This window comes from Caenorhabditis remanei, chromosome I (genome assembly GCF_010183535.1).
Source record: "Caenorhabditis remanei strain PX506 chromosome I, whole genome shotgun sequence".
NCBI classification, from domain to species: domain Eukaryota; kingdom Metazoa; phylum Nematoda; class Chromadorea; order Rhabditida; family Rhabditidae; genus Caenorhabditis; species Caenorhabditis remanei.
The window spans coordinates 6,421,994-6,436,716 of record NC_071328.1 but is presented as its reverse complement, the minus strand read 5'-3'; the positions used below and the strand labels follow the sequence as shown (position 1 = coordinate 6,436,716).

The following is a 14,723-nucleotide window of genomic DNA, read 5'->3' as shown; positions in this document are numbered from 1 at the left end:
ACCTTGATTTGAAAACAAAACTTTTGAATGTTTGATTTCCTCAAGATTTTTTTCTAGATATAGCGTAGGAAGTGAATGTCATCACGAAATTCGATTTTTCACGTTTCTAGGTGACAGTTTTTTGAAGTTCCAAGCAATAGGAGAACTTCAAGTTTCGCGATATTTGAGTCAAGTTGTCTGAGAGTTCAAAATCTTAAAAGACGCAGAGTTCTTGCAGTCGACCTTAGCAACTGATAAATGAGACTAAACAAGATGTAAGATCTTATAGAATCTTTCTGCATCTCAGATGTTTCAAACACAGCTGTCTCAGGCTGCTGTCTGGAAAGACGGACTTTCAGACGGACTAGTTCAGATAAGTTCAAGGATTATGCCGAAGTCTGTAAAAGTGCTTGAATCTAACTTTTGAATATTTTTGAAACTTTTCGGTAAAAACGATTAAAGTGAAATCTTGCAACGACTCTTTTCCCTTTATTCGTCCCCTCCGAAAATCGACGGTCCCTTTTTATGTGACCACAACACACTTGTACAACCAGATCCATCTTTCCCGCAAAGCCCCTCAACCAGCAGGTATTACATGTTCAAATCGCGGCAATCACGAAGCATAACGCGAAAGAAACGAAGAGGGCTTTTCCTGTAGCGCCGCATCAGCATATAATGTTCTGTACTAAGCAGCCGCCTAGCCACAGAGTGAGATAGAGAAATGTGACGGTTCTGAGAAGAAGCTGAATCAATGACAGAGAAAGAGAGAGAAAAGAGGAATGAGACGATGTCGTCTTCATTGAATAATCCAGATTCGTGGCTGCTGCCCAGCGGGTTTTCGACGGGAGGAAGAATCCTGCCTTTGGACGGACTTGCCCTGTGTATGTATCTATACTGCCAATCGCCTTCTTTTCTTCTTCTCACACCATTTATTTCCTCCTCCTCCTCTTTCTTTTTCCAATCCGTTTCTTATCTTTTTTGCAGTTCTTGTTAACCATGATGTTAGTTAGTTTAAGATATTATTTTATGATCTCTGGCTATAAAGGCAGAAGTTTTGGAAACGTTAGATCATAATTAGCCTTGTTAGAAACATCCGCTTCATACAATGAATTGTTTTGTATTTCTGACATTGAACTGGTACCAGAAATTCTTATAATCTGAAACTGTTTATTCAGTAGAGTCCCATTAAACTTTATGAATATGAACCTACTGAATAGATTGACGAGAAGTTCATTTCTGAACGACTGAAATATTAAGTTATAGAAGTATAGTGGTAGAAGTTTAGAGTTATTACAGCTGAGAAAACATGATGAAAAAAAAGACTACTAGAATCGTGATTGCCCATTCCAGCAATAACATAATTACCTTCAAGTCGCTTGACACCTGAATTATTTTGTAATGAACCGATTCGTCCACCTATTTTCCAACTCAAGACTATCATATGCTGAAAAACATCAAGCTCTCTATTCTTTCAGTAACTAAAACCCAACAAGATGTCGTCCGAAAAAAAGCAGAAGGTGATGTTTGTATTGTGCCTAATCTTCGGACTATGGCACTTTGCAACACAATGGACCACCACACTTCTCTCCTTCCTTCAATGGGACACTGAGGAAGTCATGACTATCACTGATCTCGGATACATTCAAGCATTCGGTTCTTTGTGTAACGCAATCGGAGCACTAGTATTCGGACAAATCGCCGATTCCTGGGGAGCTCAATCCATGTTCATGTTCTCAGCATTCTTTACTGCACTTTATTATTCTGGAATTTCAATGGCACGTTCATGGTATTCGTTCTTCTTTCTTCAAGTTCTTCGATTCGGTTATCAATTGGACGGAACTGCAGAGATGTATTTGGCTACTGTTACCACAGAAAGTGAGAGAACCAGTGCTCTCATGAGATTGACTATTCCACAGGTTGGTGATTTATTAATCGCAAGTCACATTTTTTGATCACCTTTATAATCGAATACACTATTTCAGGCCATCGCTATGTTCTTCGGACCAATCGTAGGATCGAAAGTCGCCGCGTGGACTTCTCTCAGAACATCTCAATTCATCGTTGGATTCGTTCTCGCCGGAACAATGATGCCAGTTGTTTTTTTCCTACTTCCAACTACTCATTCTATTCCACGTCTTGCCTCAGCTAGGTTTCGCCCACAAGACTATTGGTACATGGTTTCCAAGAACGCTGCTCTCATGGAGGGTCTCCTCATCCGTGCTCTTCTCATTTCAGCCTACGTTTGCTATGAGATGATTTCTCGTAATTTCTTGCTCAGAAACTACATGCACAACACCAATGAGAGTGCCTACGTTCTTTTAACAATGGCTGGATCTCTTCTGGCTGTTCAGTTCATCATCATGCCAATTGTTCAACGCCGTGCCAGTCCAAAGAGACTTTTGCAAGTTGCTCTTATTGGATTATTCTTCAGTTATTTGTCAGCTGCATTTGCTGACAGTTTCCACCAAATGCTTGTCATCACTGCAGTGCAGACTGCCGCCTACGCAGTGGCTTATGCCGAATCTTCCACACAAATCACCACGTAAGTATTCTAAATGCCAAAATCATTAAGTGACGTTATGCTCAGAAAATAGGAACTAATCAACAGCATAGTGTTTCAATCCATGAAACTTAAAATCAAAGCAACCCATTTCCAGCGCCGTCGAGCTCACCGACCTCGGAAAGGCAACTGGATTGGCATCGATGGTCCAATGGTTAACTCATTTCATTCTTCCAATCTATGCTTCTCAACTAGTTGAACATCTTCATTACACCTTTGCCTTCTACACTTCAGCAACTCTTTCCGTTTTCCTCTTCGGTTACATTTCCGTTTATGGAAAAGAAACACCGAATCGGTCCGGATCTCTCTTGCCATCGCTTTCAGCCACCAATTACTGATTGCATAATTCGAAATTCAATGTTTTGAATTTAAATAATTGCTCCCTAATTTATTATTCTGTCAACACAACCACCTTCCCAACGGGCCCTTTTCTTTGTTATTAATTTTTTGTTTCCATTTTTACAAGAATAAAAATGAAAATATTTCCCAATAACGAACCTGCACAAAGACAAACTTCCAATTGAATGAAAGTGGAAAGTTTACGGAAAACTTGGAACACTTGGATAGCCAATTCCCGGGTTGGCACGAGAACAAGAACTCGAGTACAGCTGCCCCCTTTCGGACGATAAATCATACGTTCCAAGATTGGGAGAACGAATGCCGCAGTCTTACCGGTACCAGTGGCAGCACAGGCGCAAATGTCCTGAAATCAGAATTAATGTTTTCGACCTCACTAGGGAATGGCTCACACAATGTTTGGAGATACACAACATGATGTATATCGTTGGAAAGCTGACGTTTCCCTGATTCCAAATCTATATTCAGTTTTTGCAACGGCGCTCCCAGTTTCGAGAAATCCGGCTCCAAAGTTTGGGTAAATTTTAGTGCTAAAACTTAAGTTGCCAGCCCGCGTGTTGAACTAACACGTAAACCCATTCGGGGAATAGATAAACCAGCGGTCGAATGGTCTAGGGGGTTACATGTGGGGGTAGGAGGTGGACACTCTATGGTTCGATTCCTTGCTTTTTTCCCTTCTTTTTTTATTTTTGAAATATTAGTTTTTGGATCCCATGGTCATCACAATGTGCCAGAAATGGAGGTTTTGAAGATTTTCTTGTCCATATTGACCGTCTACGACGTTTTAAGAAAAAAAATTTTTTTCAAGAAAATTAACTTTTCTGTGAGTCCATGACGAGAAGGCACTTGGAATTTTTTTTTGAAAAATTTATCTTTCAAAGTTAGAAAAACAATAGAAAATGTTATAGCAAGCTAAAAATGATTTTTCCGAAATTTACTTTTCTTGTTCCGCCGGTAGATACATTTGTGAAGCAACTACTCTGCTTCATATTTGGTGATTCGAAGTTAGTCGTAGTCAGTAGATCTCTACCATGTAAACATGATGGAATCAAATACCAAACAAATTTTCTATTGTTTTTCTAACTTTGAAAGATAAATTTTTCAAAAAAAAATTCCAAGTGCCTTCTCGTCATGGACTCACAGAAAAGTTAATTTTCTTGAAAAAAATTTTTTTCTTAAAACGTCGTAGACGGTCAATATGGACAAGAAAATCTTCAAAACCTCCATTTCTGACACATTGTGATGACCATGGGATCCAAAAACTAATATTACAAAAATAAAAAAAGAAGGGAAAAAAGCAAGGAATCGAACCATAGAGTGTCCACCTCCTACCCCCACATGTAACCCCCTAGACCATTCGACCGCTGGTTTATCTATTCCCCGAATGGGTTTACGTGTTAGTTCAACACGCGGGCTGGCAACTTAAGTTTTAGCACTAAAATTTAACCAAACTTTGGAGCCGGATTTCTCGAAACTGGGAGCGCCGTTGCAAAAACTGAATATAGATTTGGAATCAGGGAAACGTCAGCTTTCCAACGATAAACATCATGTTGTGTATCTCCAAACATTGTGTGAGCCATTCCCTAGTCAGATCTATATTTAAATTTATATCAACAAATTGAACTTTTCAGGAACCTAACATCGCTCACTTTCTGTGTCAGTTCTTTAAATTTAATGAATAAAACACTCACTTTTCCAGAGAGCGCGACCGGAATACAAGCCTGTTGAATCGGAGTTGGATCCGTGTAACCTGCTCCAGCGCAAGCCTTCAAAATCTGTCGACTCAAATTCATTTGTTCAAAAGAGACGTTCACATTTGTATCCAAACTTTTCCCATCGATAAGTGCCGAGAAGAAATCGTCATTTTCATTCGACTTTTTCGATTTTCCACTCTTTTTCTTCTCTCTGACAGTATCCCGTGTCTCTTTTCCACCCAATTGTTGTACATCATCTTCTTCATCTCTATCCACGTCATCATCCTCTACAACCACTGCACTTCCAGTATTTTTCAGTTTTCTCATTTCAGCAATTTTCTCATCGAGTGACGTGGGATTTTGTTTTTTGAGATACTTCTGGAGATCTTCGGTTTCTCGATCAACAAATAGATTGTCCGATTCGAAAACGAAATCTTGAGCGAATTCTTCTGCCGCGTTGGCAATCTTCTTCTTCTTTCGAACAGTTACAGCTTCATCTTGGACTTGCTCCTCGTCCGATTCGTCAACTTCCATCTCCTCATCGGATTCGACAGTTTTTGGGAACAAATTCACCATTTTTACCTAGAAAAATGTAATAATTAAAGATGTTGAGATAAGAAAATGAATTTCAAAAGAATGGCTGGGAAGAATTCAGTTGAGTTAGATATGTCTACCACGTTTTCTGTCTCTATGATTATACCGTGTCGTCTATGCCATCAACACATCTTCGAATATAATTTTAAAAAGAAGTTGAAATAATGAAAATTGGTTATTACAACCAATGAAAGCATTCGAAAAAATCCTACATCTGTACAAATAATTCATTTAAATTTTGTTATAATGTAGATTGTTACAGACAAGAAACGAGTGAAAGCGTTTAGAACAAAAGAACAAAAAACAGCAATTATGGACCTGATAAGAACAATTTTCTTGGATATTCTGATGTCACAGGTCAACATTTGTGGGTGAGATTTGTGGGTAGGGAAGCGAGAGATGGGGGGAAATTTAACATATTAAGAAGAAAACTTTAGAAAAGAGATAGCATATAAGTGGTTGATTTGGCAAAACAATCGAAAATATCGAAGAAAAAAAAGCTTGAAATAGACAATGTATATTTGGAGAGGAATATGCCATCTCGAGATCATACCAAATTGATGAAGGCTGGCTGTAAAGAAAATAGAAAATGCTTTTTGAAATAATTTTGTATTTCATTCATTTAGAATTGTTTTCTTACCTGTGAGACTTGAATAGTTCCAGCTTCAGGATTAGTTGCCACCGCAATAACAGTAAGCCGGTCGTTGACTGGTAGCATTTGTTGTTGATGGAAGACGACACGGAACTTGTGTGATTTTGCTTTGCAAGGCCACTTTTTCGAAATTCCCCAATCTATGGCGTTCATCGGATTCTCTGGGATCGGTGCTCCGCTCATTCCGGCGAATTTTAGAGATGATACTTGTACATATACTTGGATCGTCTGAAAATTCACATTACTTTTGGGGAAATATACGACGAATTTCGCTTACCGTTTTGTCTAACATTCCCAAATACTCATAATTAATCTTTCCTGCAATCTGCCAAGTTTCTCTGAAATCCACAGGCGTCGATACAATATGAACAGTCAAGTCAGGTGATGCATGAAGAGTTTCAAAGCACTTTGGAACTGTTGGGAGACGTGCTGAATCTCCACTTGAAATGACGTTATTTGCAGGACAATATGGTACATGCAATTTCAAGGTGTTGTCATTTGGTTTGGAAGCATCGATAAGCGGTGGTCCAAATGTTCCAGTGCGAACACCATTTGTATCGGTGTGACCCATTCCATTTGGTTGTGGTATTGGGGTCCATTTCAAATTGAAGGGTTCTTGTTGTGGTGGGGGTCTCAACATTAATGACGGGATTGGATTGCCACGCACAATTGACACGTTTCCATGTGGAGCGCCATTGAACTGTGGAGCCTAAACAAATCAAATGGAAAATTAAAGAAAAAAAGTAAATCAAATTCGTTACTCTATCTAAATTCTCCAAAATACAGTTTCAATAATTCCAGTGTAAAAAGTCAAATAAGTATCTTACATTTTGTCCGGTTGATCTTCTCTGTGCAATTGCTTGCAAATTGTATCTCATTTGCTGTTGCTGTTGTCGATGATGATGTTGTTGTTGTTGTTGATGATGATAATGACGTTGTTGAAGTTGTTGTTGATGTTGCATTTGTTGTTGCATTTGCTGTTGAACATGATGTGGATGTTGACTGACATTTGGTATATTCGCTGGATGATGTTGAATACTGTACCGCGACGGAGGGGCAGCTTGATTAATTGATGCGTGTTGTTGTGCACGGTGTTGAATAAGTTGATCAGTTCTTGGTTGAGTGAGCGTTGATTTCAGTCTAGTAATTTGTTTTCTCATTCGTATTGCTTCATCAGTCAATTCCCTGAGGGCTTCTGTCGTCGTTGCATGCGCTACCCGTTCTTGCACTAGTTCCTCTTTTAGCCTCTTCACTTCACTGTGTAATTCTATAATATGAAGTAAAAATTGTATAGGAGTAATCAATTTGTGTTAAGCACAAAATCTTATGAGTCTCCGGCGTTACATTACTTTCAAATCACTCACTGTTTGTTTGCTCCGTCTGAAAATCTACTAAATGCTTAAAATTTTTGTGTTTCATGTCATTTAGGATACGTAGACGAGGAACACTCAGTTGTTCATCCCAGCTTCCATAAATCCTTGTAATCAAATTAATTGCTTCTTCTCGAGCAATTATAAACGGTTCGGCACTTGCTATTTGATTTTTTTGACGTTTGCTTGATGGAAATCGCGGACTGCTTACTTCCGCATTACGTTTACGAGAGGTGTCTGTAAATGAGATAATTGATAACAAGAAAGAAACGAGAAAAAGTGAACTGAGATAACACTCCAGTACAAGTTCAAGAAAGTAGTCAAGTATTTCAAAATCTGAAATCTCTCTCCAAAAACTTAAAAACTCACTTCCATCAACAGTTTCCATGTGAATTATATCCTCCTCTACTACATCACCATCTGAATCCAGTAGAATTTCTACTCGAACATCATTCTCTACGACAGCAACTTCTTCCACATTTTCAGTTGTGCTATCTGCAGAGATGGCTTCTTCTTCTTGTTCCTCCTCGTCGACCACACCGTTTCCCACTTCCTCAAATCCTTCATCAGAGGCGTCTTCTTCACGCGGAATTTCAGCTAGAAGGGCGTCTTCGTCCATTACTTCTTCTGCTGGTGCAACATTATTTTCAACAGTTTCTGCATCTACATTTGGAGTATTTTCCGGTGATGAAGCATCAGGATTATAGTTGATCTCTTCTTCTGCCATTTCCACTTCATTGACCACTTTTTCAGCAGCCGGCTCGTTATTTTCTCCATTCGTTCTCCCGTCACCTAACAATTCCGCAATTTCGTCTTCGTTGAGATCTATTCTTCCCGTAGCAGCACATCCTAGTTCGATGTTGTTTTGCGGAGTATCTTCAGAGTTTAGAATGCTGTCGTCGAGAATTTCCGACATTCTAAAAAAAACATATGAATTGCATAAAAAAATTAAGAAAACGGAAGCGAATGGCTCAAATATTAAAAAAAAAGGAAACTATCTTCGAATGAGAACATGACGAAAAGAGTGAATTATCAAGAAAATTTGAGATTTTCTTCAATTCGAGGAGTTAAGTAGGAATGATGGATTGTAGAATAGGAATAACGATGTATAGCTTGTTGGGAAAAACGGAGTTCAAGTAAAAGAAATAAAAGGAAAGGGTAAAATTCTTAACAGAAAAGGAAAATTTTGATAAATGGAAAAATTAGTCATTGAAATAAACGAAACGAAAATAGACGAAATGATACAATTTTCTGGTTCGAAACCAAATTGAAGTAAAAAAAACATATCGCTGAATTTTCGAAAATCTAATATCTTTATTGATTCCTAAAAAATAACCGGAGAGAATCCTGAGAAAACCGACTATATTACACGAAATTGTTTAGCTGAAATCGATCGACTGTCGACGATATCGACTATCAGTGTGTTTTCAGCAAGTCTGAGCGTCTTTTTTGTTGGAAATCGCCCTGCCAACTCTTGACCACTTATCATAGCCAGCAGCGGAGTTAAACCATTTCGCTGTTTCAACAACTTTATCCAAATCAACTCCAGTTTCGAAACCATTTCCTTTCAGGAAATATAATAAATCTTCGGTGGCAAGGTTTCCAGTTGCTCCTTTTGCATAAGGGCATCCTCCGAGACCAGCAATACTCGAATCGGCTGCACGAATACCTTTTTCAATTGAAACGAGAACATTGGCGAGTGCTTGACCGTATGTATCGTGGAAATGAACTGCGAGTTTATTGGCTGCAAACAACAAGATGTGTGAGAGAAAAACCGAGTATTGATTCTTATAATTACTGTCTGACGACAACAACTAGTGGTCCACCGAGGGTATTTTGGGAATGTATGCACAGTCCTCTGTCTTTGAATCGGAAAGATCACTTCACAACTAGTTAGAAAATGAACGGGACTAGGTAAAATTGAAAATTGTGTTGACAGTAATTCTAAACTTCTGCTTTTTGATATTTTCAGATTGGAATATTTTTAACATGTCTGCCCGAATTTTTTTCCTACCTGGAACACTTTTCAGCACTGTATCAAGCATTTTTGTAACAGAATTTACAGTTCCCACTCCAATCGTATCTCCTAATGACACTTCGTAACATCCAGCTTCCAGCAATTTGTCGGCAACTTTGGCGACAACCTCTGGTTTGACCTCTCCTTGATATGGGCATCCAACAACAACTGACACGTAACCACGTACTCGAATGTTGTGTTCTAGAGCAATTTTTGTGACTTCTAGTAGTTTTTTGAGACTGTCCTCGACGTTAGAATTAACATTTTTGAGTGAGAATGCGTCGGACGCAGCTCCAAAAACGGCGATTTCTTCAACAACTCCAGTTGCGAGCTAGAAAAATATTTGTGTAATAACATTGGCCAATTAAGGCTATCGTTTGAATAAAAACTTTGCTAACCGCATTTTTCAATCCAGCTGCATTGGGTACTAACACTGGATACGACACTCCGTTAAATCTCTTGTGCTTCTTGACAATTTCATTATGATCAGCCAACTGAGGAACCCACTTAGGCGATACAAAACTAGTAGTTTCCACTGTAGAAAAACCACATGCTGATAATCGATCGATTAGTTCCACTTTCACTTCTGTTGGTACGAATTTCTTTTCCGCCTAAAAACTATTAATTTAGTATTTTTAGTATCATCAATATTTGAATAACCTGCAATCCGTCTCTTGCTCCAACTTCAACCACTCTGAACCGATTCAATGCTGTGGAGTATGATCGGGAAGTTAGAAGACGAGTCGGGCGCATTTTCAACTAAAAAAATTATACTGAAATCGTATTTATGCTTGCATAAAAACTTATTTGTGAAATTTGGGTAAACGAAGAATTAATAATTTCTATGAAAAATCCCTACAGGTGTTAAAAAAAAGTACGTAATTAATACTTTTCATAAATATCAGAAAATATATTAGGGCTCTCAGTTCAACTGTAGACTAGCCTAAAACATTTAAAAAAAAACATAATATAAAATATAACAGCTGGGCCAAAATATCGGTGTTTAGTTGCATTTCTATAGATTTTGAGAGCTGCATGTATAATTTTTACTGTGTTAGATGAAATTTTAAAGGATTTCAGTTAATGCTAAACACTTTATCTACAGAAAAGATGTTTTGAATCTGTTTAAAAAACGAATATAAAAAATACTGAAAAATCGAAAATTTTGGGTACGCAAACACCGATCGCTGTGAATGACGACAGATTGCGTACCTCAGCAAAATTATTTTTTATTTTTATTTTTTCTGAATAAAACTTCTAATTAAAATATCAACATTTTCAGATGCTGCTACAAAAAAGCATCCCATACTTGAGAAGATGTCGAAATATAAGTGTATCCATCAGGAACCATCGAGAAGTTCCAGGAATATCCAATCAGAATGTGATATCAAAAAGGCTGCCACTCTCGGTTCCTCTTCCTATGGAGAATAAGAAAGTTTCAACACCAAAAGGAGCACTGTCAATTGGAAGAAACTCTAAATTAACACAGCTATCTAATGGATTGAAAGTATGCACTGAAAACACTTATGGAGACTTCGTCACGGTTGGTGTCGCTGTAGATAGTGGATGTCGATTTGAAAACGGATTTCCATTCGGAATCTCACGAGTAGTAGAGAAACTGGCTTATAATGTAAGTTCAAAGTATTTAAAAACTAGGGAAGGATCAGAAACCTCATCAGTTTACTTATTCCTGATGCAATTTTGATATTCGCGTTGATTTCAGTGCTCCGAAAACTTCCGAAACCGCGACGATGTTTATGCTCAACTGGAAGAAAACAGTGGAATAGTCGATTGTCAAAGTACCCGAGATACGATGATGTATGCTGCATCATGTCATGTTGATGGGACTGATTCTATTATAAGTGTACTATCCGACACCGTTTTGAGGCCAATTGTAGATGAAAACAGTTTAGAACAAGCAAAGTTAACTGTCTCATATGAAAACAAGGATCTGCCAAATCGAATTGAAGCTATTGAAATTCTTCTGACTGATTATATTCATCAAGCAGCATTCCAACATAATACTATCGGATATCCAAAGTTTGGTTTAGATTCATTGGATAAGATTCGAGTTTCTGATGTTTATGGATTTTTGAGTAGAGTACACACACCTGATAGAATGGTTGTTGGAGGTAAAATAATCTTTAGAAATTTGCAATCATAACAGCCCATTTAAGGAATCGGTGTGGATCATGACGAATTCGTCTCCATTATCTCTCGCCATTTCGAATCGAAACAACCCATTTGGAACAGTCAACCGAATCTACTTCCTGCAAAAATCCCACAAATTGACGAATCACGTTCACAATACACTGGTGGAGAAGTTAGGATTCAGAAGGATTTGTTATCATTGACAGTTGGAAAACCGTACCCAATGTTGGCTCATGTGGTTCTTGGATTAGAAGGCTGCAGTTATAAGGATGAGGATTTCGTGGCGTTTTGTGTGCTGCAGTCGTTGCTTGGCGGAGGTGGAGCTTTTTCAGCCGGTGAGTAGATGAGTCAGTGCAATAGAATGTGTTAGGTTTCCCGAAGTAGGTTTTGTACGTTTCATTGTACAATCACACCGGTTATCCGTTACGAATTGAATATGATGCCAATTATTTCAGGAGGACCAGGCAAAGGAATGTACGCCCGAATGTACACTGAACTCATGAATCGTCATCACTATATATACAGTGCTATTGCTCATAATCATTCGTACAGTGACAGTGGAGTATTCACATTGACTGCAAGTACTCCACCAGAAAACATAAATGATGCATTGATTCTTCTCGTTCAACAAGTTCTTCAACTTCAACATGGTGTAGAAATGTCGGAATTGGCTAGAGCAAGAACACAGTTGAGAAGTCATTTGATGATGAATCTGGAAGTTAGGCCTGTGCTTTTTGAAGATATGGTTAGACAAGTCCTTGGACATGGAGTAAGAAAACACCCAGAAGAATACGCGGAGAGAATTGGTAAGGAGAAATAGGATCTTCGAAATAATTGATTTTCATTATCATCATATCATTTCCAGAAAAAGTGAGCAACGTTGATATTGTACGAGTAGCCGAACGTCTCTTGTCATCAAAACCATCACTTGTCGGATATGGCGATCTCACAAAACTTGGAGATTATATATCATTAGATCAGGCTCTTGCTAAAAGAGACTTGAAATATTTGTTCAAAAGATAGTTGTAGGTTGTCTAGGTTCCTTAGTTTTTGTTTTTTTCTTTGTTTTCATTGTTATCAATAATTCTTTTCTGACTGTACATTTTTTAGCAGATAAATAAACTGTTTTGTTTTTCCCCTCATACTAAAATCCCTAATATTTCTTTGTGAAATTATGATGAATGAGGTGCACTTTTTCGTGGAAGTATACACAGCGTGCAATGTAACTGACGAGCAATTGCAATAGGATCAAAAAATAATTTAATACTCCCAAATATAAGATTTCCGATTATTTTTCGAATTACTTCCTGGTTTTTGGTTTTTTGGTTTTATTAGTGGTTCCTAATACTTTGTGTAAAAGAGTAAAAATATCATATCTACAACGTTTCTGAATTTAATTTTTGATCTCCCCGCGGAACCGCGAAGTATCTTCGAATATTCAAAATTTCCATGTTCTCATCCTTTTGAGAGCTCATTATTCCTCCTTTTTGTTAAAATTTTCGGAAGTTTTGCCCATTGATGGCAAGTTTTCTTGTTTACCGACCATTCTTAACAATATTTCCACGCCAAAATTTGTTCGCTTCCGTTATTCTTTACTCTCGTATCTTCTTACCACTGATTTACATGTTTTGCAGGCTCCACCTCACTCTTGTCTCTTCTGTAAATAGTTTCCTGTGAATATAAACTAACCTAAACCAAAACAATGATGCTCAAAGCAGAAAAGAAGCCGATTCATGTTAGGAGCATTTTCATTTCCATTGTCACATTATCACTATTTCTGCTACTCACCGGATACTGTCTTCACAAACCTCTTCCCGATGGATTCACTGTTACACAATGGGATCGAACTGTGATGCATGTGGTCGAGCCAGCTCTTCGAGTCGCCTATTATTATCCAGTAAGTTTTCGTACAGGAGAAAACTGAGACATCTGCAAGACTTTCTCGTAATGTTCTAATTTTGGAGAAGTTATCTCGTTTATTTCACAGTTAAATACCTGTAAACTAAAAGTTTGCGAACTATACTTCGTCGCAATAAAACAATTCTAGAGTCGAATGTTCTCAAAGGCAAGCAACATGGTCTACTGGACACGTGGCGCCCTCAATATCCTTTCGAAGACATTGGGGTTACTCGTCGACACTCAAGGACAAATTGATATCGAATGGCAGAATTGGAACGGGACACCAGTCAAAATCTACCGTCCAATCAACAACCAAACATCAACCGACGGAGCTGTTATCTTCATTCATGGCGGTGGATTCGCTCTGGGAAATGTGGAAATGTACGACTCGTTGGTAGAGAGAATGGCTTTCGAAATGAAGACGCTTTTCATATCAATCGAATATCGTCTTTCACCTGAAACTGTCTTCCCAGGCGGTATTCTCGACTGTGAGGCAGCCATCGACCACTTCTATCAGTTCGGGGAAATTCAATTCGGAGTGAACACATCGAAAGTTGTCATAATGGGAGATTCAGCAGGAGGGAACTTGGCAACCGTAGTTGCTCAACGTCGAGTTGCACGAAAAGCACTTCCAGCATTGGCTGGTCAAGTTCTCATCTATCCACTACTTCAAATGGCTGATATGCAAACCGTTTCTTATCGATACTTCCACACCCGTCTCAATGGATATGCACTTGTTGATCCGGAATCTGTTGCATATTACTATATGTTTTATGCTGGAATTGATATGGATGAGAAAGCGTATCTGATTCCAAGTGTTGTTTCGAACGGGCACGTTGCCAAGCATTTGCACAAGGACGTTGAAGAGGTAGATTGTAATTTTCGAAATCGTTTTCGCTATTATCAACTAATTTCAGATGATGTCCTACCGAACAGTCATCGAGACTACTCGCAACTACAATAATCACAGCATTTCTGAAAGGTGGCAAATCGAGAGGAACTATGAGGCACAGGATCTGATGAAGCCATTTCTGACGAACCCTGATTTTTCGCCGCTCATGAGAAAGGATTTGTCGAATCTGCCGCCAACGATGGTGATCACTTGCGAGTTTGATGTTTTGAGAGACGAGGGACTCATTTACGCAAAAAGATTGGAGGTTAGGCATTATACCATCTTGATGCAGAGCCCTATTGAAGTTTTATTTGACTCTGCATACCTGAATCTAATATAGCACTCTTATATGAGAATTTATCATAAATTTCATGTTATAGGCATCTGGAGTCCCAACAACATCAATCCATTACGAGAATGGTTTCCATGCGATGCTCAACTTCCACAGTGAACTCCACGAGGCTTCGAAATCCGTCGAAGATATTGAACAATGGACACTCAATATCATTAACAATGCCTAGCTCCCCAATCGCATATGTAGGAAACTATTAGATTCTT

At 38.4% G+C, this 14,723-nt stretch overlaps 4 protein-coding genes across 4 annotated transcripts; 2 read left to right on the top strand and 2 right to left on the bottom strand.

Moving 5' to 3' along the window:
* Positions 1-2,978: 2,978 nt before the first annotated feature.
* On the bottom strand, positions 2,979-8,122 carry GCK72_001195 (uncharacterized protein; the record flags this gene model as incomplete). The annotated part of the gene is made up of 7 exons (XM_053722872.1): positions 2,979-3,242; positions 4,588-5,172; positions 5,825-6,064; positions 6,114-6,545; positions 6,664-7,103; positions 7,201-7,443; positions 7,576-8,122. 7 exons carry the CDS (start codon positions 8,120-8,122, stop codon positions 2,979-2,981), a joined length of 2,751 nt encoding a protein of 916 aa, XP_053591517.1.
* A 511-nt stretch (positions 8,123-8,633) lies between these two features.
* Positions 8,634-9,976, bottom strand: GCK72_001194 (uncharacterized protein; the record flags this gene model as incomplete). Its single annotated transcript, XM_003111303.2, has 4 exons — positions 8,634-8,950; positions 9,221-9,554; positions 9,622-9,834; positions 9,884-9,976. The coding sequence occupies 4 exons, from the start codon at positions 9,974-9,976 to the stop codon at positions 8,634-8,636; spliced, it is 957 nt and encodes a 318-aa protein (XP_003111351.2).
* On the top strand, positions 9,774-12,397 carry GCK72_001193 (uncharacterized protein; the record flags this gene model as incomplete). Its single annotated transcript, XM_003111190.2, has 7 exons — positions 9,774-9,815; positions 9,863-9,940; positions 10,506-10,853; positions 10,947-11,355; positions 11,401-11,709; positions 11,830-12,180; positions 12,240-12,397. 7 exons carry the CDS (start codon positions 9,774-9,776, stop codon positions 12,395-12,397), a joined length of 1,695 nt encoding a protein of 564 aa, XP_003111238.2.
* A 679-nt stretch (positions 12,398-13,076) lies between these two features.
* Positions 13,077-14,686, top strand: GCK72_001192 (uncharacterized protein; the record flags this gene model as incomplete). The annotated part of the gene is made up of 4 exons (XM_003111330.2): positions 13,077-13,271; positions 13,422-14,141; positions 14,191-14,430; positions 14,546-14,686. 4 exons carry the CDS (start codon positions 13,077-13,079, stop codon positions 14,684-14,686), a joined length of 1,296 nt encoding a protein of 431 aa, XP_003111378.2.
* Positions 14,687-14,723: the final 37 nt, after the last annotated feature.